We start from the raw sequence: 24324 nt of genomic DNA, 5'->3' as shown, positions 1-24324 counted from the left end.
AATCCTTTGAATCTAAGTATTTGCGGTAAATCCTTCGACTTTGATGTCGAAGGATTTTACTTCGACGGTCGAATATCGAGGGTTAATTAACCGTCGATATTCGACCATTAGTAAATGTGGCCCATAATGAAGACCAATTAAAAAGTTGCTTAGAATCGGCCATTCTATAACATACTGAAAGTTAACACACATCTATGCAGAGGCCCCTGCTTTCAATATACTTTATTACCCATTTGTACTGAAAGAATCAAAAGAAATTAAAATAAGTAATTAAAATAAAATAAGGAAAGTGTTTTTTGTGTTCGACCCTTTGTTGTAGAACTTCCTTCAAAAATGACTATATATTCCATTTAGCATAAATCACAGGAAAATAACAGATATATTTATACTTTGCTAAATGGAAAATTGTCCTTCTTTAATTGCAACAATGAAATACAGTTTTGATCGATCCTCTTTTCAACTGCTCCCCGGGACCAATTCTGCACATTCTAATTGGAGCTGATAGTCATGCAGATTATATTATGGAACAGCAATATGTTAATTCTCTGTTAATAGAACAATAAAAACCAAGAACAAGGAGGCCGCAATTAGAACGTAATGGCGCTACCAAATCATTCCGAGATTGAAGCATATCAGAATCATTTTACTAAATTTAAAAGGAGAGCTTTAAATACAACAAGAGCACGGGAAGAACGGCACGACTCACAATAAGAACGACATTTTCATGTCTAATGCAGGATACGAATGTGGGAAATACTAAGGGGCAGATTTAATAAAGGGATAAGTGACTAACACTGGCGAAGATTACCGTTTTCAGAGACTTCAACGATTTACTAACGGTCGCAAACGTCACTTTCCTAGCGAAGGAGATAGACTCTAGTGGTGATTCACTCTCTATCGCCAGGCGACTTTTTGCTCTGGCGAATGGACGTTACTCTGCAAATTCACTAAGATGCCGATTTTACTGAACGTTACCTCTTTCGCCAGACTTTCCTTCTCCAGCTCAGACCAGGTGAAGTGCACTGGAGTGCATAGATCTTCCTCATTCTTCTGTTACTTACATCATATTTTTTAGTGGAAAAGTTTCTAAGTCCAAAAAACGCTGACGTCTTTTCCTTTTTTCAGAGTGATAGCCTGCAAAAGTCTTTGAATTTTTTTTTGGGTAACCGGGTTCCCCCCTCCATTTTCTAACAGATGGAACATTAAGGGGCACATTTACTATGGGTTGAATATCGAGGGTTAATTGGCCCTCGATATTCGACCATCGAAGTTAAATCCTTCGACTTTGAATATCGAAGTCGAAGGATTTACCGTAATTCATTCGATCGAAGGATTAAATCCTTCGAATCTAACGAATTGAAGGATTTTAATTCATCGATCAAACGATTTTCCTTCGATCACAAATTGCTAGGAAAGCCTATGGGGACCTTCCCCATAGTCTAACATTGGTGCTCGGTAGGTTTTAGGTGGCAAAGTAGGTGCTCAAAGTTTTTTGTAAAGAGACAGTACTATCGAATGGTTGAATAGTCTAACGATTTTTAGTTCGATTCGAAGTCGTAGTCGAAGGTCGAAGTAGCCAATTCGATGGATGAAGTAGCCAGAAATTCAAAGTTTTTTTTCCTTCTAATCCTTCACTCGAGCTAAGTAAATGTGCCCCTAACTATACAGTGGGCTCATGTGTAGGGCAGTATAACAACTCTATTTTCTTTATTAAGGTTCCCTGGACTTGTGTAGTGTAATGTATTTGCTGCAACATATACGTCCATTCAACTTTAAATTTCCCGCCGTATGAAAATTAGCCTGAGCGAAGACCTCTAGCGAAGGTACGCTAGGCAGAATTGAACGCTAGCGCATCTTCGCTTTGATTTGCTCGCATGGCCGAAGTAACAATAGAGAAAATTAGCCAGCGTTTGCCACCTTGGACGCAACTTTGCATTTTAGTAAATTAGCGTTGTCTGAGTGGATTTTCACCGGCTACTAAATTTGCCCCAAAGTGTGCAAAGGGGAAAGAACATCTCACAAGATGAATTTATGAAATGAGAAGTGTCGTATGAAGATGTCACTTTTGCCGGCACAATCTTGCACTTTCATAAGTATCATTGTCACTGACAGAGGACATTTTACAAGGTTAGTGTAGTTAGCAACAGCTTGATGCTACAACATGCCATCTGGGCCTGCTTTCATGTGAAACAAGTATTGATGTTTGGCGGGTGTTTGTAAGATCTAATAAAGTTTACTATGAGTAGCATTTGGGTAATATAAATGCCTGACAGTGGCGTTATAAACATGTGCTGTATTATAGCGAGCTACCAATTCTCCTTAGAATCAGCTAAAGCACAGCTTCCTGTATCCCCAGTAATGGCCTAGAATAAACAAAGTACAGCTATGGGATCCGTTATCTGGAAACCAGTTACCCAGAAAGCTGTGAATTAAGAAAAGGTGGTCTCCCATAGACTCCATATTATCTAAATAATCCCCATTTTTAAAAACGATGATGTTATTTTGGCATTCCATTCACCGAATGCTGCTAATTATTACTGATTTGCGTATGAATTCGGAAGGCGCAAATTCGCAGCTTATTTCCACATTTTGCTGCGGGCAAATAAATTCACAAAATTCCTGCGGAAATTCGTCATCCTCAAAACATTTTGGACGCACGTCGGAAAAGTCTCTGGCGTCAAAACCATTCGGAATCCCATTGACTTTAACGTCGCCATCAACATTGACGCGAATTGATGCAGGCGTCAAAATTCGAGTTTCGCAAATTTTCACGGGAATTTCACAAATTTTCCGGTAAAGCAAAGCGGGAGAAATTCGCTATCACTATTATCCCAAAGTATGCCATAAAAATCAACAAAATTTGTATATAAACAGGCAGGAATGGTTTAAAGATGCATTAACCTTGTCAGGTGTAGTTCTATGCACTACAGATACAATATATACAGAACTCATTGGGGCTCATTTATCAACACTGGGCAAATTTGCCATGAGCAGCAACCCATAGCAACCAATCAGTGCATGGCTTTTTTTCAGGCAGCTACAGGTAGAACAATGAAAGCAACAATTTGATTGGTTGCCATGGGTAAATTTCCACGGGCACTTTTGCCCAGTATTGATCAACTCTGCATGCCAGGCTTTATACATTTCATTCAAAATCTGTCAGTTAGACCCCTGTCTGACATTGATGCTATTCTTGTTCTGATCATGGGGTTAAATGAGACTATAGTTTCATTCCTAATACAGCCTTACAATAAAATAAAAATGCAATGGGTGTTAATTGAAGTCTGTGGTTTGCTACATGCACTGTTTGGTTCCTGTATTTAAAGGAGAACTAAACCCTAAAAATGAATATAGCTAAAAATGCCATATTTTATATACTGAACTTATTGCACCAGCCTAAAGTTTCAGCTTGTCAATAGCAGCAATGATCCAGGACTTCAAACTTGTCACAGGGGGTCACCATCTTGGAAAGTGTCTGTGACACTCACATGCTCAGTGGGCTCTGAGCAGCTGTTGAGAAGCTAAGCTTAGGGGCCGTCACTAATTATCCAGCAGAAAATGAGGTTGGTCTGTAATATAAGCTGATGCTACAGGGCTGATTATTAAATTCTGATGCTAATTGCACTGGTTTCTGTGCTGCCATGTAGTAATTATCTGTATTAATTACTAATCAGCCTTATATTGTGACATTTCTATTCTATGTGTAATGTATATTGTGAGTGGGTCCCTAAGCTCAGTAAGTGACAGCAGCACAGAGCATGTGCAGTGATTCAGCAGAAAAGAAGATGGGGAGCTACTGGGGCATCTTTGGAGACACATATATTTACTGCTAAAGGGCTGTGGTTGCCTTGGGCTGGTACAGAAGCCCAAAACATAATGTACAACATTATTTAACTTCTTTAGTTAAGCTTTAGTCCTCCTTTAACGCCTGCCATGAATGAGAGCAGTAAGTACAGGGCATCTTGCGCCTTGAGCACTCTGGCACTGCTTGCTTGTGTGCCAGGAGAAATCCACACACCGCCCCTGCTATATGTAATACTTCCAGTGCTGCTTACTCTTTGTTCTCCACTCTGGGAGAAAAATTACATGGGGTCATTTTAAAAAGATAGTAATTTCAACTGTATGCCCAGTTTATAAATAAAACTGAAAATGCACTTATAGTGCAAAACAAATGTTTAAGTTACATGAACTGATGACATACTGTATAAACATTACCTTTTTGAACATCTGAAGGCTCTTCCGAATCTCCGTCCAAGTCTGAAAAACACATTTAATCTCATTATTATACACACAGACTTGAGATTTCTAGGCAGGCATTATTTATGGACAAACTATATGAGCAGCAATGGTGTCATATGAGCAATGAGAATGGCAGATTTTTGTTTTAAATGGAGATTAAGTCAAGTGATATTTTGTGAGACATATTAGGGCTCATGTACCAACTGAGCACTGGAAGTTTCTCCATTCTTTTTGGCATTGTGTGATATTATTCTCTGCAAGCTGAGTTATGTACACTGCAAGTATGGCAGAGCCGGGCCAAGGTAGTTTGGCACCCTAGGCAAGGACTTCAATCAGCGCCCCTCCCCGTTCTGTAGGACCATTCCCCACCTTCCACAATCCCACACCACCTCCCATTCAGGTCCAGACTGAGAATTAAAAGGGGCCCTGGCATTTCAGGTACACAGAGGCCCAATCAGCTCACAGAGAGGCCCAAACAGCCCCCACCAGCCCACTAAATAGTGACTTTCTATGGCACCTTATAGCAGCCCCTCTGGCATTTGCGAGAACCCACAGATTGCCAGTCCGGGCCTGCTCCCATTCCACAATCCCCACCCAAAAAATTGCCCCCAATCTGTACCTGTGCCAGCCAGCAGCACCTAAAATATTGCCCCCCTGAAGTCTGTACCTGTTGTGCCAAACAATGTATTGCCCCCCCAAAGTCTGTACCTGTTGTGCCAAACAATGTATTGCCCCCCCAAAGTCTGTACCTGTTGTGCCAAACAATGTATTGCCCCCCAAAGTCTGTACCTGTTGTGCCAAACAATGTATTGCCCCCCCAAAGTCTGTACCTGTTGTGCCAAACAATGCATTGCCCCCTAAGTCAGGACTCAGCAGCATCACCAAAATTGCCCGGCCCCAGCCCATCGTGAATTTTTTCGGCGCTTCGTGAATTTTTTGGCAGGACAGATTCGCCCATCACTTATATGGGAAGCTGATTTAGGTTTACCAATCTCACCTGAAACCTGGTCAAGAATATGGGTATCTATCAGGGAACTCTCCCCTAATGTGGGAGTCAAAGAAACAGCATCTAAAGTCATGTTTCAATGGTATCTCACTCCTGTTCGTTAATTAATCTGATCTTTCCACTAACATGCTTTAGCTGTTCAACTGGTGGAGACTATCTTCATGCCTGGCGGCACTGTCCTTTTGTTTCTAGGGATGCACCGAATCCAGGAATCGGTTCGGATTCAGGCTTTTTCGCGAAACGGTTTTTCGGAAAAACTTTTTTTTGACGCCGGCGAATTTTAAAACGCGAATTTTCGCGGGCGTTTCGCGAATTTATTCGCTGGCGGCGAAACGCACACATTCGCCGCGAATTCGAGCCTGGCGAATAAATTCGCCCATCACTAGTGACCACTAGGGATGCACCGAATCCAGGATTCGGTTCACGATTCGGCCGAATCCTTGTGCCTGGCCTGAACCAAATTTGAATCTTATTTGCTTATGTAAATGAGGGGCAGGTAGGAAAATCACAGCACTTTTTCCTTTCCTGCCCCTAATGTGCATATGCAAATTAGGATTCAGATTCAGTTCGGTATTCGGCTGATTTGGTGCATCCCTAGTAACCACTGAGCCTACTATTGAGTCGGCCCTATTATCATTACCTTATACCAAGCTCACGCTACACCCACGCAAACTGGTTTTCCAAATTCTAGCAGCCACTCATTGGGTCATAGCCTTACATTGGCTTCCCCCCCATAGCCTTAGTCATTAACAAACAAAAATGTATTCAAACTATGCTTCGCTGCTCTTCTCGAGTATTACCGAGTATTAGCTTGACCTCCATGTTTACCATGCGATGACTTTCTCTCCAACGCGCCATAGCAATAGAAGTAAACATAATAGGATTATGATCTAAACATAATTTTATTTTGTATTGTTTTGCAATGTATTATATTGCTATTATTTTCCTTTTTAAATTTTTTTTACTTTCATTACTATTTTCAATTTGGTTTATGTAATATAAAACTGTTATAAATAAAGAGTTATAAAAAAAAAAAGCTACATTTTAAGATGAAAAAAGTTGGAGGAAAACACTTGAAAATGTCAAGCTGAGCAATAATATGATGTGGGAATGATATACCTTCTGTCTCCCCTGAAACTTTAGGTTGACTGGTCTCCATATTTTCCGAATCCTCTTGCTCTGTTAATACATGAGAAAAAAAAACAACAAAGTTTAGCTGTATATGATTTATGTTCAAGCAAAACTCTACAAAAGCGACATGGTGCAAGAGTGCAAATTGGAGGAAATTGCTATTTTTGTTTACACCCCCTACCCCCTCTTGGTTTCCATCCTGAAAGGTAAAAAAGTAGGGTTGTTGTACAACACACTAGAAGACAGGACCCCAAACTGTGTCTGTGTTTAGCAGTGGCCGTTAGTGATTGGCGAATAAATTCAGCAGCGCAAATTTGCGGTGAATTTCCAAATTCATGAAATTTTTTTCGATGCGAGTCCGAAAAGTTGCTCGCATCAAAACTGTTGCGCGTCAACACTATTTGGATGCCCATTGATTTAAATGCTGGTGTCAAAATTGACGAGAGCATCAAAACTGGCGCGAATTGACAAGGGCGTCAAAATTCGAGTTTCGTGAATTTTTTTGCTGTTTCATGAATTCCGCTGGAAATTTGCAATTTTTTGGCCGAATTTTTGATGTCCGCAACAATTTTGACGGCCGCGACGATTCGACTCAATTTTGACGCTCGTTGACACACACCGATTTTGACGCCAGCAACTTTTCTAAGGCACCTCCAAATTTTTTTCACCGGTGAATTTTCCAGGGAGTTTTGCAAATTTATTTGCCGGCAACGAAACGTGCAAATTCGCTGCAAACTCGTGTCTGGCGAATTTATTCGCCCATCACTAATCAATCAATCCTTATAGGAAGCAAAACAATCCTATGGGTTTTTTCAATGTTTAAATGATTTTTTAGCATAGTTAAGGTATGAAGATCCGAATTACAGAAAGATCCGTTATCCGGAAAACCCAAGGTTCCAAGCATTCTTGATAACAGGTCCTATACCTGTACTTGATCCATACTAAGAAATAATTAATCCTCATTGGATGCAAAACAATTCTATTGGGTTTAATTAACGTTTAAATGATTTTCTAGGAGCTTTAAGGGATGGAGAACCAAATTACAGAAATATCCCTTATCCGGAAAACCCCAGGTCCCTAGTATTCTAGATAACAGGTCCCATACCTATACTTTGTTTATTAAGACCATTTAAAACTATGTTTTAGGTACAGTTTGCACAATACCTTGTGATTTTTCTTCTACAGTCATTTTTGCATCTTCCGGTTCAGGCGTCTTCGGCTCATCGGAAATTTTTTCTCCTATTAAATAAGAAGAAAACATATAAAAAAAATATATAGGAATGTTCAAACTTTGTATTGCCCCAAAATAAGAAAAATCTATATTCTTTCATGTTATTTAAAATGACCCATTAATGTACTTAATAAATGTAGACATTAACTCAATAACGATGTAGAAATATATGCAATGAGTTCTGTGTTGATTTCCACAAGCAACGTAAATAGCATTTCAGACTTGCGCGTCCATACAGAGGGCAATGCATTTGCAGTACATTAAAAGAATACCACTTGCAAAGATCAGTAGTAGCAACAATTATGGAGCCGACATCTAAATAATAAATACGACTTCTCTATAAAACGCAGAGGCTGAGCGTTTGCGACCAAGAAAAATGACACCGAGTTTAAAGATCTCCTCAAATGCTACAGCGACTCATAAAATCCAATTTAATCACAAATCAATATGTTTTTTAAACAAACGATAAAAATGAAATGCTTCCAGTTACTTGTTTTATTGCTTTCCAAGACTAAAGTGTCTGCGCTCGTACACAATGCATTATAGTTTGGCAAGACAGTCCTCTGCTCGTTTTATTTGGAAGTAAATATTTAATCAATGTTTGGCTTTTAATAAATGTGTTATTCATGAGGGATGTGGGATTTACTGCATTAAAAGCTGGAGTTATCCAGGAGCAGATAAGATTCTTTACTTAAAGTGAAAGCTGCCACAGGAAGAGCTCCATGGGGCCATTGTTTTTTATATGCGGTGACAACATTTTGGAAATAGAAAGAGGGACAAAAAGATTAGCCGCGTGGAGTGTGGCAAATTTTTTTGACCACACCCATTTGTTGTGGTCACAGCCCCTACCCCTAATTACCATGTTCATTTTACAAAATTTTTTGAAAGTTTGAACACATTTCCATGGTTTGTATGTGTTATTACAGTTTTTCTAATGAAGGTGAATTTCCCTTTAAGTCACAGTTCCCCCAAGAGACCTGCTTATCTTAAATTGTTTCTTTGTAGGGATGCACCAAATCCACTATTTTGGATTCGTCTGAACCCCCAAATCCTTTGCGAAAGATTCAGCCGAATACCAAATTAAATCCAAATCCAAATTTGCATATGCAAATTAGGGGTGGGAAGGGGAAAACATTTTTTACTTCCTTGTTTTGTGACAAAAAGTCAAGTGATTTTCCTCCCCACCCTAATTTGCATATGCAAATTAGGATTCAGATTCGGTTTGGCCAGGCAGAAGGATTCTGTCGAATCTGAATCCTGCTGGAAAAGGCCAAATCCCAGCTGAATCCCAAACCAAATCCTGGATTTGGTGCATCCCTATTTCTTTGTTTCTTAAATTGTTACAAAAGTATTTACGTGCACCTGCCTCCTATTCTGTGCTCTCAGCCAAAAGCCAATTACGTTTTAGAAACACTGAATCTGTTTATGGCTGTTCAGTGCAGGAGATCAAAGAGAAAGTTGGGACACTTCAGTAACAATCTGGGACTGAGCTGTCAAAATTTGGACTTTCTTACAAAAACTGGACAGTTGGGAGGTATGGTGCATGGGCTGAAATTGCTGCTACAAATGGAAAAGACTATGTGAAATGGGGGAAATATTTAAAGGGATACACAAAACACATCAGTTAATAGTGCTGATCCAGCAAAATTCTGTACTGAAATCCATTTTTCAAAAGAGCAAACAGATTTTTTTATATTCAATTTTGAAATCTGACATGGAGCTAGACATACTGTCAGTTTCTCAGCTGACCCCAGCCATGTGACTTGTGCTCTGATAAACTTCAGTCACTCTTTACTGCTGTACTGCAAGTTGGAGTGATATCACCCCCTCTCTTCCCCCCCAGTAGCCTAACAAAAGAACAATGGAAAGGTAACCAGATAACAGCTCCCTAACACAGATAACAGCTGCCTGGTAGATCTAAGAACAACACTCAATAGTAAAAGCCAAGTCCCACTGAGACTGATTCAGTTACATTAAGTAGGAGAAATAACAGCCTGCCAGAAAGTAGTTCCATCCTAAAGTGCAGGCACAAGTGACATGACTGGGGCAGCTGGGAAACTGACAATATGTCTAGCTCCATGTCAGATTTCAAAATTGAATATGAAAAAATTTGTTTGCTCTTTTGAGAATTGGATTTCAATGCAGAAGTCTGCTGGAGCAGCACTTTTAACTGATGTGTTTTGAAAAGAAAACATGTTTTCCCATGACAGTATCCCTTTAATAGCTGGGAGTCTTTTAGGATTCCTCCTGGTCAGGGAAAGCCCATGTGTAAAAGACCTAACTTAGAACCAGGGATGCACCAACTCCACCTTTTTGGGATTCAGCCAAAGCCCGAATCTTTCATGAAGGATTTGCCTGAATCTAAACCCTAATGTGCATATTAGGGTAAAGAAGGGGTTTCATTATGATTTCCTTGCTTCTGTGATGACAAATCATGTGATTTCAAGAATTCACATCCGCTTTGGCCAGGCAAGAAGAAAACTCTGGAACGCTCCCTGGTCAGAAGGTGGCAGTAGCTAAAGGGATTTTCCTCTGTCAACAGGCGCAGTAGCACCCAATTCGGAACGGAATCCAGGAAGGAATGAGCAATGCCAAACGCAAGAATCTTTAATGATGTGGGTTTAGGCGGAAACCGCTTGCAAAGAAAAGTGCAAGTTGCAATCTCCACTTTTTTTCACCATAAATGAGCCCTTATGACTGAATGGGCCTGAAAGACACTAGTAGTGATGGTCGAATAATTCCCGAAACGACAAAAAAATTTGCGAAACCAAATTAACCAAATGTGGTTAATGCATTGAAATCAATGGGTGTCAAAATAATTTTAATGCACGTCAATTTTTGACGCGAGCGACAATATCTATACTGCGGATTTTTCGCCAGCAAATTTTCAATGCAGTTTTGCAAAAACATTCCTGGGCGGCAAAACTCGAAATTCAACGTAGATCCATGCCTGGAGAATTTTTTCTCCCATCACTACAACCCTAGTCTCTGTTTAAGAAAAAGCTACATTTTTGGTGCTTTAATGTACTTTAATGCACACTCACTGACAGACTTGTGCCCAGAACTTTCCAGTCATTTTTGTTCCTCTTGCTCACTATAAAGTGCCCAGCAGGAACCTTTCTGAACAACATTGTAATAAGATAAAAAAAATTGCTGATAACAAACTTTTCATAGACGTAGAAGGGAGTAAGCGCTGTTCCAAGCATCCTGTCATATATACTAAATCTCAGAACAATAATACATCATGAACTGGAGAAACAGACAGTCTCATCGCACAGAGCAACAATAATCCTGCCAGAAACTGCAAAAGAAAATCATTCATGTGTATCCCTTTGTAATAAAATTAAGGATTAATCCTGATAGTCTGCAAATAGCTAGACGAGCAGATGGACTGGACAGAGGCAAACTGGATATTGGAGAGACCATTCCATGGTACCTTTGTATTAAATGTTGATACAATACTAACACTACGGGGCCCATTTATGAACATTCAAATTTAGTTTCTTTCCACAAATCTAAAAAAAAAATGTGGTTTTGCTATTTTTTTTAAAGCTCTAAAAATTTGAGATTTATTAAGTGAAAAAACCACTAATACAAAACTTCCGCAGGTAAAAGGTCCTGAAGAAGTCAATGGCAGCTGCTATCCTATTGGACTGTTTCAAATCAATTCAGACTCATAGGGGTATATTTATCAAAGAGTGAAGTTAATAGTGAAGTTCTGCCACTAGAGTGAAATTCCGCCACTCTCCATTCATTTCGATGGGATTTTTATAGGCGTATTTATCAATGGGTGAACTTTCACTTTCATCCATTGATAAATACGCCTTTCAAAATCCCATAGAAATGAGTTGAGAGCTGCAGAATTTCACTCTAGTGGCAGAACTTCACTCTTTGATAAATTTACCCCTAAGAGGTTTTTGGAATTTCTTTAACTAGGAATTGTCCAAAAAAAAAACTTTTTGGTTGTATTTAAGCACATCGTTCAGCGTAATTTTCTTTTTTTGTATGTTTTTTTAATAGATTTTGTGACATTCGTTGTTTTAGAGAAAGTGAATTTAGCTGTGGTTTCAAAAATCTCTAAAACCCGACCTTTGATAAATAGGCCTCCACGTGTGATCCATTCTCCAGCTTTGCTTCTATTGGTGGAGCACAGAGAACATTTTACATCCTGGTCGAGGAAATGTAAAACCCTTTAAACAAATTAATATAAAGTTGCTCAGTTTGTTGTCTAATGCCTTTTAATTTTTTTTTCCTGGATTTTAAGATATCAGCAATTTTTAGACTAATGTAATGAAACTGAAAAAAACATCGCCACCTGCTGGTCAGTTCTGTCGACCAGGATGACAGTTGGGGAAAAAAAAAACTCTTTTGATGTTGTTCTGCTTATAAAAAAAGCAAAGTCATCTGACATTTCTCTATATTTTTTGTAAATAGTAACTTGAGTAGGCACAATAAACAAGGTCTCTCTGCTGTTTAGGGACTGCTGCTGGTTAGTGCCTGTTATTATCAGGGGAAAAGAACATGTTACTAGCAGCTGTGCCTGTAAATACATATACTCTGTAGTCTCCTTAAAACTCTTATTGGTCCTGCAGTCCCAACTCAGTTGATATATTATAGACAGAGATTCATTCTTGACATTATAAATCCCAGATGCAAACAGTATTGAGAAAGAAAAACTATAAAGATGTCTTTAAAATATGTCCGTTTATGTCAATTCCTTCTGCTATATGGATAGCATTAGCAATAAATGTAGTGCAGGTAGAAAATACACAGCTTTTAAACAAAGCTTATTCATTCAAGGCATAATTAATTAGCGGGGAAACGACTGACTTACATTAAGCGGGTTATCTATCTCAATATTTTCAAACTCCGATCAAATCTGCTTGGGTTTTTTACGCTTATTTATTATTACATTTTCCCGAAAATTTGTTTTGCTTGAAAAAATCAGATTTTCAAGATTTTTTCAGATTTTTTAAATCTGATTTTTAGGAATAGCTTGAAACCTAGCGCACATCAAAAAATCATTGGGACTTCTCCCATTGACTTTTATACAACCTCGACAGGTCTGAGATGCCGGATTTTCAGATTCAGACTTTTCCATCCTCAGGGTTTAATAAATTTTGTAAAATTCGTGATTTTTTTAAAAGTCTGATTTTATAAAAAAAATCACAAATTTTTCGAGATTTTTGCATTCAGAGTTTAGTAAATAACCCCCTAAGTCTACCAGTAAGGTGAATTAGGCTAATCTTTTGAAAAAAATGCTGATAAATTTAAAAGAACTTGGAGAAGATCTAGAAGAACCTCTCTTTAACCTTTAAAGTGCTTTAGATCTTAAAATACCAAGGTATCATTGCTATTGTTTGTATGTTAGGACTCACCAGCACACCCAACCCCTCCACCAGATACAGTTTGGTTCTTGGTCTGGAGGTTTGAGCACCAATCAATAATCAATAGCAATAGATAAAAGACTGGAACAGCATGCAGGGTGATTCTACATTTCCTGGTTTTTAATGGGTCTTTACCAGCCTGTACAGGTATACGAACGGTTATCCAGAATGCTTGGACCAGGGGTTTTCCAGATGAAGAATCTTTCCATAATTTGAATCTTCATGCCTTAAGTCTAGCAGAAAATCAAATAAACATTAAATAAACCCAATAGGCTGGTTTTGCTTCCAATAGTATATCTTATTATGGATCAAGTACAAGCTACTGTTTTATCATAACAAGGAAAAAGGAAATCATTTAAAAAGATTTTGAATTATTTGATGAAAATGGAGTCTATGGGAGATAGCTTTCCTGTTATTCTGAGCTTTCTGGATAACGGGTTTCTGGATAATGGATTCCATACCTGTAGTTTATACACAATTGCCACGGTCAGGTTGGATGTTGGTAGTGGACTGGACTTTACATCTTTTTATTCTAGCTAATGTAGTAATCACCCTATTACTTTATTTCTAAAACACAATTCATTAAAGGAGAACTAAATCCCCCTTTAAGTAAAAGTCTCCACTGCAGCCCTCCCTGCCTTCCCCCTGCACAGTGCTACAGCAGATTATGTGTCCCCTCTAGGAATACTGACCCGCATCTGCAGAAGAGCACAGCGGAGCTCACAGGCAACATCTTCGTTGCTTCGGTATTCTTTGTGAAGTGAGCGGTGTATTGGCGCATGCGCAGTTGGAGCAATCTTCCGGTTCGTTACAAATACGCGTTCATGTAGAGACAGAAACCGATTGGGGGATATGCAGGAGCAGGAATAAGTAAGGACAATGTGAGTACGAGGTGCATGTGTGTGAGGGAGTGGGGTGTGTGAGTGGGTCGGGTGTGTGAGCAAGTCGGGGTGTGTGAGAGGGTCAGGGTGTGTGAGCAAGTTGAATTGTATGAGTGGGTAGTAGTGTGTGAGTGGGTCAAGGTGTATGAATGGGTCAGGATGTGTGAGCAAGTCGGAGTGTGTGAGTGGGTCAGGGTGTGAGCGGGTCGGGGTGTGTGAGCGAGCCGGAGTTTGTCAAAGTGTGTGAGTGGGTCGTAGTGTGTGAGTGGGTCAGGGTGTGTAAGCGAGTCGGAGTGTGTGAGCGAGTCGGATTGTGTGAGCAGGTCAGAGTGTGTGAGTGGGTCAGGGTGTGTGAGCGAGTCAAGTTGTGTGAGTTGGTAGTAGTGTGTGAGTGGGTCAAGGTGTGTGAGTGGGTCAGGATGTGTGAGTGAGTCAGAGTGTGTGAGTGGGTCGGGGTGTGTGAGTGATTCGGAGTGTGTAAAGGTGTGTGAGCGAGTAAGAGTGTGTGAGTGGGTCAGGGTGTGTGAGCGGGTCGGAGTGTGTGAGCGAGTCGGGTGTATGTAGTGTGCGAGGAGGGGCAGGGTGTGCGTGGCCTACGGGTGCATCAGGTTTAAATCCAGCACTGTATACACCTGGAAGAATTCTGCTTAATATTTTGAGTAGATATACAATGATGAAATAGAAAATTATATTTGGCAACTGGCCCCACCACAAGAGGTGGTTACTGGCCCCGCACAGCAATTTACAACAAGAAGGTACTAATTTCAACTGGATAAATCCCACCACTAAATTGCGCATGGGGCCGCTGAGAGATTTGACAAAACTTGTTGCCAGTAAACCATGTGATGCAACAGCAGAGCAGAGTCGGCACAGATTCCTGTAATTATAGGAATACAATTCATACCATCACAGAAGGTTCTTTAGCAGGACTGAAAAGAAACCTACGTTTAGACAAATACAAGAGTCCTCTGTATCTGAATGTCAAAATTGCTGGAAGGAAATGTTTTAAAGTAGGATTCTGCTGTTACATCAATAATGCTCCAGCATGTTGTATCAATAACCATTGTTTTTTTTTGGAGGCTGGAAGATACTCGAAGGCGCAAAGACAGAATTTATGATGGTGTTTCAGCGCGGGGGAACCGTAAGCCTTATCACTATTCTTGTGGAATAAGTCATGACACCACATATAAAGAGCACTAATTATATATTTTCAAGTAAACGAAACCTCTATAGTATAATTAGATTTTTAAAAACACAATTTAACTGTAATAATATTTTTCCCATGACTCATTCTATTATAATATTATATTGCCAAGGGCAACTTTGAGTTAGGCACATTATTTGCACTGTTCCCTTGTTAAACTATTGTCTAAAAGCAGCACAAAAGCTGAAAGTAAAAAGAAAAGCTCCTCGTAATATACACTGTGATGTACGGAGACAAAAGACTTAGTAGACTCACTCAAAGACAAAGCAGAAGAATCATGAATATGCAAATAGCAGAAATGTTTTATGCAAATGTAGGGCAGTAGGTAACTTCGCAGTCGACTCAGCGCGTTTAATCTGTGCGGTTTTATTGGCAAAACACCCGCTCACAATTCTGATGATGTGAAGATGTGAAAACATTTTACCATTACCATACATAAAATATCCTATTAGTATAAATATCTATAAACTTCTGTATATCCGAAAACAATGTGTCCTTGTGACTTCAGCGAGCGACTGTTATAACTGAAAGAAGCTTTTACTTTTCCTATGGGTGAATGGGAGTATTTTCTATCGTGAAAATTCTTATTATTCTATATTTACTGAGCATGAATTATCTATACATGAGGGTGTACGGAATCTTATCCAGAAAACTCCAAATAACAGGAAACCCATCTCCCATAGGGGCAGATTTACTAAAGGGTGAAGTGGCCGTTGCTAGCAAAAATTCACCAGAAATCCCATCCGCAGGTATGGTGCCAATTTACTAACAGATGTAGAGGACAATTTGCTAGCGAAAGACACTGTCAGAGCGTTACCTCTTTCATCAGAGTTTCTTTCACCACCTTAGACCTGGCGAATTGATAAGATGAAGCTACATCCTCCTTAATCTGTTTTCAGTGACATCATATCCTATATATTTTATAGCGGAATTACCTTCAAAAGTTCTATTAAAGATTTTTGCGTTCAACTAGTAATGGGCTAATTTGGGGCGTTTCGCTTTGCCAAAAAAATTTGCAAAATGGTGCCGGGTCGGCGTCCGTTTTTTTGACTCCGGCAAAAATTCGCCAGTGAAAATGAGCCGGTGTTCAAAAAAAATGGACGCAGCATTAAAAAAACTGACGCCGCGGTAACGCAAATTTATTCGCCGGCGGAAAATCGCGGGAATTCGTGCCTGGCGAATAAATTCGCCCATCACTGGGGCTCATTTGTTAACACTGGGCAAATTTGCCCACGGGCAGTTACCTATAGCAACCAATCAGTGATTAGCTTTATAAAGCCAACTGCAAGTAGAACAATGAATGCAGCAATCTGATTGGTTGCCATGGTTTACTGCCCATGGGCAAATTTGCCCAGTGTTGATAAATGACCCCTACCAATTTCAGGGGCATGCTCGCTAGAGAAAATTTAACCTTTAGTGAATTTGCCCCATAGAGTCCACTTTAAGCAATTAATTCTAATTTTTTTCATAATGATTTCCTTTTCCTCTGTAATAATAAAACAGTAGCTGGTACTTGATGGCAACTAAACTGCATTAATCCATATTGGTGGCAAAACCAACCAGGTTTATTTCAAGTGTAAATGATTTTTTAGCAGACTTAAGGAATGGAGATCAAAAACACAGCAAAATCCCTTATCTAGAAAATCCAAGGTCCCGAGCATTACGGATAATAAATCCTATACCTGTACTACAGCACCTCATTCTATATGTAATTTTCAGTGCAAGAGCTCCATTTGCTAAAGGTGTTGTTGACATGTTAGTTAATGTTTATTATAATGTAGAGTAATACTCTAAGACAATTTGCTATTGGTCTTCATTTTTTATTATTTATATATTTTTTTAATAATTCCACTTTTTGTACATCAGGTTTCCAGTTTGGAGTCTCAGCAGTTATTGTGTTGCTAGTGTTCAAATTATCTTAGCAACCAGGAAGTGTCTTGAATGAGAGACTGGTATATAAATAGGAGAGAAGAAATTACCTTAACAACCAGTGAATGTTTTGAATTCTGGTATATGAATAGGAGAGGAAAAATAAGTAATACAAAAACAACTATGAAATTGTAGCTTTGCGGAGGCATTGTTTTTTTTGCAGCTGGGGTCAGTGACCCCTGTTTTGAAAATTGGAAGGAGTGAAAAGAAGTCAAATAAATAATGAAGACAAATTGAAAAGTTGCTTAAAACTGGCCATGCCATAGCATACTAAAAGTTAACGTAGAGGTGAACCACCTTTTTAAAGGAGAACTAAACCCCCTACCTACTATCTTAGATAGTCCTCCCACCCTGCCCCCCCCAACATAGTTCATTACCCCATAAGCTCTCCTTTACAGATAAAGACTGAAGATCCGGGAGATGGCACCAATGAGCTCCACTGTGCTTACTCTGCACCGATATGTGATCAATGTATTCGGGACACTTTCTGGCATAATAAACTATGATGGGGGGAAGCAGGGAGAGGGGACTATCTAGGATAGTAGGTATGGGTTTTTCTTATTGGGGAGGTTTAGTTCTCCTTTAAAATAAAAAGGGTAGGGTTGCCACCTTTCCCCGTCTCTAACTCTGGACGGGGCATGGGGCGGTCATGTCACAGGGCAGGGTAGTGATAAAGTGTGGATGGGGCAGTGTCATTGGTGGGCAGAGCTATAATGTGACTATTGGTGATTGGTCAATCGTCGCTTCAATCTCAGGGAATCCTGCCTAGTTTTCCTAATTTGGAAAACCTGGCAGGTGGCAACCCTAGGGTTTTTTTCCCGCCGGCCCAGTCAGACCCTGGCGTTGGGTTTCGTATAATAATCAGACAAAAATGTGGGGTTTTCAACCCCAAAAAAGATCAAGTCATTGGGGCATCAAATCAGAAAAATTCTTACAGTTCTAATTGTCACAATTTTGTAGAGTCTTTTACTGCCCCGACATTTTCCCACTGATTATTTGTTAAAGGAGAACTAAACCCCCCATAACTGCCTGACATTGCCCCTCCCCTCTCCCTCTTTGCACTTTGCATTAGTAAAAAAAAAATCCGACCCTAAAAAATGCAGAGCAGTGGCAACAGAGCTCCAGGGTGCCATCTTCTGCCGCTTCATATTCTTTCGGGACTCAACGCCAACACAAAGCCTGTCAGGAATCGGCTTCAACTGCGCATGCGCAAATCGGCTTTGAGTCCCGAAAGAATACGACTTTAAAGCAATATTGCTTGATAAAATGTGCCCCCCAGTGCTAGCAGATACATTATTAAAATGCACAATAATCCTCAATGAGTAACCCTGATAATTTGTATCGATCTGGCTCCGTGTTCTTTGTTTCTTCAGTTGGGAGTTGGAAGCATTAAAAATAGTTTTCATATTTGCTGAACAAGAGTTTCCTCTCTCTCCATGTATGACTCCAGTGTAATATAATGAAACCAAAATTATATAATAAGTATATAAGATCAGGGAAAGGTGACTGACAAAGTACTGGTAAGGAGCCATCTTATTAATGAATTCTTTTACATTGGGTTTTGATCAGCAACATTCTTACTGGTCAATTCTCTTGCATCTATAATTAAGTATTTGCTCATCTTCTTTTGAGACAATGGGCCTGTTTTGTAAGGTTTTGTAGGGTTTAGATCTCTTAACTAATGACCAAGGGGACTAAGGAAGGCAACGGACAAACAGCGTGGTAGACTTCAGCAAGGCATTGATTTCATAGACCAGATACATCTTTTATGTACTTCTTTAATTTTACACTGTATGTATAAAGATCAAATGAAAGTATGACGATGGAACACTTAGATCTCATGCCGCTTATTCTCATTTGTAGCTGCCTTATTTTGTTCTTTTTAAAGAACATTATGTAATTCTGAAAGTGTTTTTTATAATGATGCACAATATACTGCAAATACTGTATCTCAATGAAGATAGAAACATTTTTGAGATATTTCCTCACCCGGAATGCCAGTTACAAAACAGGCAGATACATAAAGCCTACTGTACATCACAGTAAAGCATTCATAACGACTTACAGCCCAATTACAGTGCCCATTTAGACCAGAGACAAACACTCAGACTCGGGGGGATTCAGTAATCCGACGATAAATTGCCTCTTCTTCGGGGCGACTAATCTCCACGAACGGCCTCCCGCCGGCTAAAATCTAAATCGCAGACGGGATGGCACTCGGAGCACTTTGTTTTCTGAAGGAGTCCGAAGTTTCCTCGTGAGGCAACTTCGAGTGACTTCGGAAAAATGAAGAGCACCAATTACCATCCCGCCGGCGATTTACATTTTGGGGAGATTAGTCACCCCGACGAAGAGTAGATTTGTCGATGGGCGTCTAATCTCTAAGAATCTGAGCGTGTCTCTGCCCTTACCCTGAGGATACAAAAAGCCTAGCCAGGGGTTACTAAGAAATCATGTTCTATGTTACACTGTTTGAAGAGAGAGCACATGTTAATGATTGAATAATATATACATAATGCACACGGCACATCAACGTTTGCATGATGCAAAACCTAAATATAGTCCAAGGGAATCCAAGTAGCTTCATCTGTATAAGGGGTGCCTAAACTTTTGCATTCAACTGCAAGGGCTTGTTACTTGGTATACCAAAAGGTATGATGGAATGGCCACCATATAATTCAATAGTCGATGAGCTTACACTGATTTGTACTAACCTATACTAGTACCTTGCAACAGTTTGCCCATTGTACCTCCTTTGATGGATAAGACACAAAGGGGCAGTGAGCAAAGTGTTTTTGGCATCAACAGCTGCAACTCATGGAGGGCCATTGCACCAGCAGAAAAACATGAAAACATGGTGCTTTGCCCTATAGTCTCCAGTTTATCTGTAGCGGATTAGGCTATTAGCACTTCCTCATTATTAAGGCAACTAATAAACTAAACTGTGGAATCATTAATGCAAAAACATGGGAAATTAATTAAATAGAGAGAATAAAACAACAGTTCTTTTGCTAAGTATTTCTGATCTTATCAACACTTCCAGCAAAGAGAAAGCAGGCTTCAAAATCTTCAGGAAAAGAGTTACAGCTTAATTAAATGAAACGTAATGTAGTACCTGTGATTTTAGCCTCAGACAATTCTTCTCCTTCTTTTAATGGGTCTGTAGCTGGGGAAGAAACATCATTCCCTTCATCTGCAAAACAAAGAAAATCCAAATATATATGAATAAGTAAGTAAAAATGCAGTTTTAAACACACAGTGACACCGTTTAGAGTTTGTTATGCTAAAGGATCTGCTCTTGTTCTCATGTAGACTTTTGGGTCTTTATTTTTTATGCTGGTGTTGCAGTTTGTCCCTATGATGACTTCATGACTTGGATACAAAGACCACCACTTGCAAACTTTACATTCACTTAGGTGGAAACCACCGGGATGTAAAAGGTTAACAATAATATTTATTATTAGTGATGGGCGAATTTGCGAAATTCGCGAAACGGCGAAAAATTCGCGAAACGGCGCCGGCGTCCGTTTTTTCGGAAATTTTTTTTTTGATGCGGGCGAATTTTTGCCGCAAATTTTCGCGGGCGTTTCGCGAATTTATTCGCTGGCGGCGAAACGCGCAAATTCGCCGCGAATTCGCGCCTGGCGAATAAATTCGCCCATCACTATTTATTATTCTATTATATCTTTCTTTCTTTAGCTCATTGTTATTCATACATGTCTTACAAACCACCCTCTGAAGCTAGAAGATGTGACAGTAATAGTCAGAAAGATACTGTACACTGTAGCTAGACTTGAGAAGTCCAGACTACATGAAATGTTCCTGCAATCTCCCCAGCCATTGTCACACACAGAACGTATGTGTTGGGAACTGGATTCATCAGTCTCCGCATTGCTTCAAAAGGAAGAGGAGTTGGAATAATGCACTGTACAGGCCTTAAAGGAGTAGTTCATCTAAGTGAACTACGATTGTAAGTTTTAGTATGATGTAGACAATGTGCACTTTGTCGGTGATCTGGTAATCAACAAAAAGAAAGTAAAGGGGGATAATTTACAGAGACTCCAGATGAATGTTCAAGAACACTACTCGAGTGCCATAGGGAAGATGGTAAGTACAGGGCTTAGTTGGTTAGTTGGGGGGAGCCTTAGATTTCTCAGTTCCATTACACACAGATATCGTGCAACTAGGTGCGGGCAGCAGAGGAACCTAACTAGCGTGCTAACTATTTGAAGGGGGAGCACAATTGTAAAAAAATATATATATATATATTTATTGCAAATTGATTATCCAAATACAATATTTATAACTTATTACTGCAAGCTTTGAAGTCATATTTTAAAGGGAATATATGCCACCTTTTTGGCATGATCTCTAAATTTGGCTTATGCAGAAAGGGACTGCAAAACTAAATATAAATGTATATATTTACACAGACATTACCTGATTGGAGGAACCATGGCTAGCAGGAACCATGCCCCAAGCCCTTAGGCTCACAGTGTGATCCAGTCCCTCCTTCGCCTTGTTTCATTGTGAAGTGATGGATTCTGGGATTTGAAGTCTCTTCACTTTCCAAAAATATGTGCCCCATCTACTATGGAAAGCAGAGGGATTTCAAACTCCATAATCCATCACTTGACAATGTAAGATGAGGGGGAGACTGCATAAAAATTTGAGCCTAAGGGGTGGGTAATTGGTCTCTGAATTTTGGTCATAGATGCAAAGATAAAGTCAGGGCCGGATTTTCATAGCGGGCGCCCCTAGGCCCACTGCCGTTTGTCACCCCTGTCCCCTCCCCTTCATATTTTCACATGCACAAATTGTATTAGGTCAGGAGCACTGGTGATTGTCGCATGGGAAATTTAAATAACTATTGTATCTCATGATCATCCCCAGAGCTTACGAACCAATGTGGGTGTGGTTGGGTTTCATGCCGTCCCATAAAATCCTGCTGCCCTAGGCCAGGACCTTGGTGGCCTTTCCACAAATCCTGACCTGGATAAAGTTGTACACATCTTCGTTTTGTAAGATTTCCGGACCATGTTTGGATCATCCCGTCATTTTCATGCCATGGCGTTCGGTTGTTTATTCGATTGGACAGGTTAGAAGATTTCTGTCCGGTAACGATAATATCTCTGCATCTAACGATATCAGTGGGTGACTGCCACTATTATTTGTCAGACATAACTTTCGTACATTTGCTGCCTGTCAATTCATGGCCACAATATTGCCTGATTTGTTATTTTTACTACTTTGTTTAATCTGAATGGTTAATGGTTGGTCGGGTGATTGGAACAAACGATTATGCGTCAGACATAACTATATATTTACACGCAGGTCCGGCGTGTCAGGTACACAGAGGCCCAATCAGCCCACATAGAGGCCCAAACAGACTCCACCAGCCCACTAAATACTGACTTTCTATGGGACCTTATAGCAGCCCCTCTGGCATTTGCCAGAACCCACAGATTGCCAGTCCGGGCCTGTTTACACGTTTATGGGAAACTTAAGAGCAAAGACTATAATAGGTTCCTTTCAATCTGTGGAATCAGGCATGCATGGGTACACTGGGAGCTTAACTCATTTTGTTTTGCACAATGATCCAGTGGTAAAAAAAACTGGACACAGCCCAGAATGCCAGAATACTTGTTATAACGAGTGTGGGTTGCTCCTTTAATATTGTGTCACCTTTTCTACATAAGCCCCTGAATGAACTCATGTCAATAAACACAATGCATTTCACTTAAAAGACATACTTTGGCTAGGAAAGTATTTCCACCAGAGAATGTGGGCATTTATCAGAAATAGCGCTCGCACCTAAAGAAGTGTTTTCACGCACTATTACACAGGTACAAGCTCGATGCAAAAATATAAAAAAGATCGTAAGTGAAAGTTCTATTTACAGGTCTAATCTCATGTAAATGCTTCTTTTATTTAGAGGAAGAATATTATATGAGTGCATTGCGTTCTTTCTTGTTTGATCAGCCATTTTCCCTTTTCACGCCAGTAGGGCTTCTGATATTTATACTTGTCAGAGAAAGAGAGAAATTTGGTTCCCTGCATTTCCAAAAGCCACTGAGGGTGCTTATACTAAAGAATATGCAAACACAATGTAAAAACCCTTTCAGTATGTCTTACTAGCGCCTGTAATTATGGAGCATCAAACAATGGCGCTGCTTGCGTTGGGAGTTAATTTAATGCTTAACAGTTTTCCATTGCTGTAATAAGGACGGCTATTTTCTTCTTTTGAATGAGAGATGAAAGAAACAGGATGTGTTTCTTTTTCCCCAAAACTAATCCTGTGAAAGTGCGATATGTTCTGGTTTCAGAGAAATGCTATCGCAGAGTGTTAGCTGCTCTGCATTAGAGTCATTTCCATAACTGATTAGCAGTCCATTTTAAGTCAGAGATGTTCATTTGAATATCAAAGTGCAGTCATGAAGCCCGAATGTGTACACGAGTCTGTATGAGTTTCTCAAACGTGTTTCTTCTGACAGCCATTGGAATATATTTGAAGAATAGAAAAAAAGTCAACAGTTGATAAAGCATTCTAGCACAATACAACAATGGACTTGGTCTAGAGCTTGTGTGTTTGTGTTTCAACATAATACTGGGAAATATTAGACTTTCTTCTGTGGGAGACAAACACTCTCACTGCAGGGTATCAAAGAAATTGGTAGAATTGTTGGCGTACATTTTACTAGAGGCTAGTTTTCTACCAACTGTTCCAGGACTGAGGGAAAGATGGTGGGCAAAAGCCCATGTATCTAGTTATATTTGCATAATCAGTAGTGCTGGGAATTTGCCGCCGGCGAATGAATTCGCGAAACGCCCGCGAATAATCGCTGGTGAAAATTCGTCGGCATAAAAAAATGGACGCTGGCGTCAAAAACGAGACGACGGCGCGGTTTCACGAATTTTTCGCCATTTTTCAGTGAAGCGAAACTGCACAAATTCGCCCATCACTAATAATCAGTGCTGTTGGCCAAGTGGTGTAATGACCACTTCCTTCCACACTTCAATATAGTGCTGGGAAAGGGGTGGATCTTCCTCTTGGGCTGCTGGTGTCTTTACCTAATGAATATTCCCATTGAGCCTGGGTACACTAAGGCCCAGTAAAGCCACCGCCCTGAAGGGACATCACTTTTAGTGATTAAGTCAGGGAGCAGGGAACCCTGTGAACAAGGTTAGCTAGAAATAGATTACATCTGTTATAGACTCTCTCTAGGAGAGTAAGATAGAGATCTCAGATAGCAAGAGCAGCTTTGCGCTCCATCGAGGATCTGTAGCAGGGAATAGCTTCCCAAGGCTCCTATATT

The 24324-nt window shown here is 39.9% G+C and overlaps 1 protein-coding gene across 2 annotated transcripts in view; it reads right to left on the bottom strand.

Moving 5' to 3' along the window:
• macrod2.S (MACRO domain containing 2 S homeolog) overlaps positions 1 to 24324 on the bottom strand; it is a 1492323-nt gene that overhangs the window by 33741 nt on the left and 1434258 nt on the right. For both annotated transcript variants that reach the window (XM_018261753.2, NM_001089698.1), the window contains 4 exon segments: positions 20124 to 20201; positions 7541 to 7615; positions 6365 to 6424; positions 4216 to 4257 (listed from right to left, as the gene is read on the bottom strand). In XM_018261753.2, coding sequence (XP_018117242.1) covers positions 4216 to 4257; positions 6365 to 6424; positions 7541 to 7615; positions 20124 to 20201 — 255 coding nt within the window.

The sequence above is a fragment of the Xenopus laevis genome, chromosome 5L, assembly GCF_017654675.1.
Source record: "Xenopus laevis strain J_2021 chromosome 5L, Xenopus_laevis_v10.1, whole genome shotgun sequence".
NCBI classification, from domain to species: Eukaryota; Metazoa; Chordata; class Amphibia; order Anura; family Pipidae; genus Xenopus; species Xenopus laevis.
The sequence above is the reverse complement of the archived record's forward strand: the minus strand, read 5'-3'. Positions and strand labels throughout refer to the sequence as shown.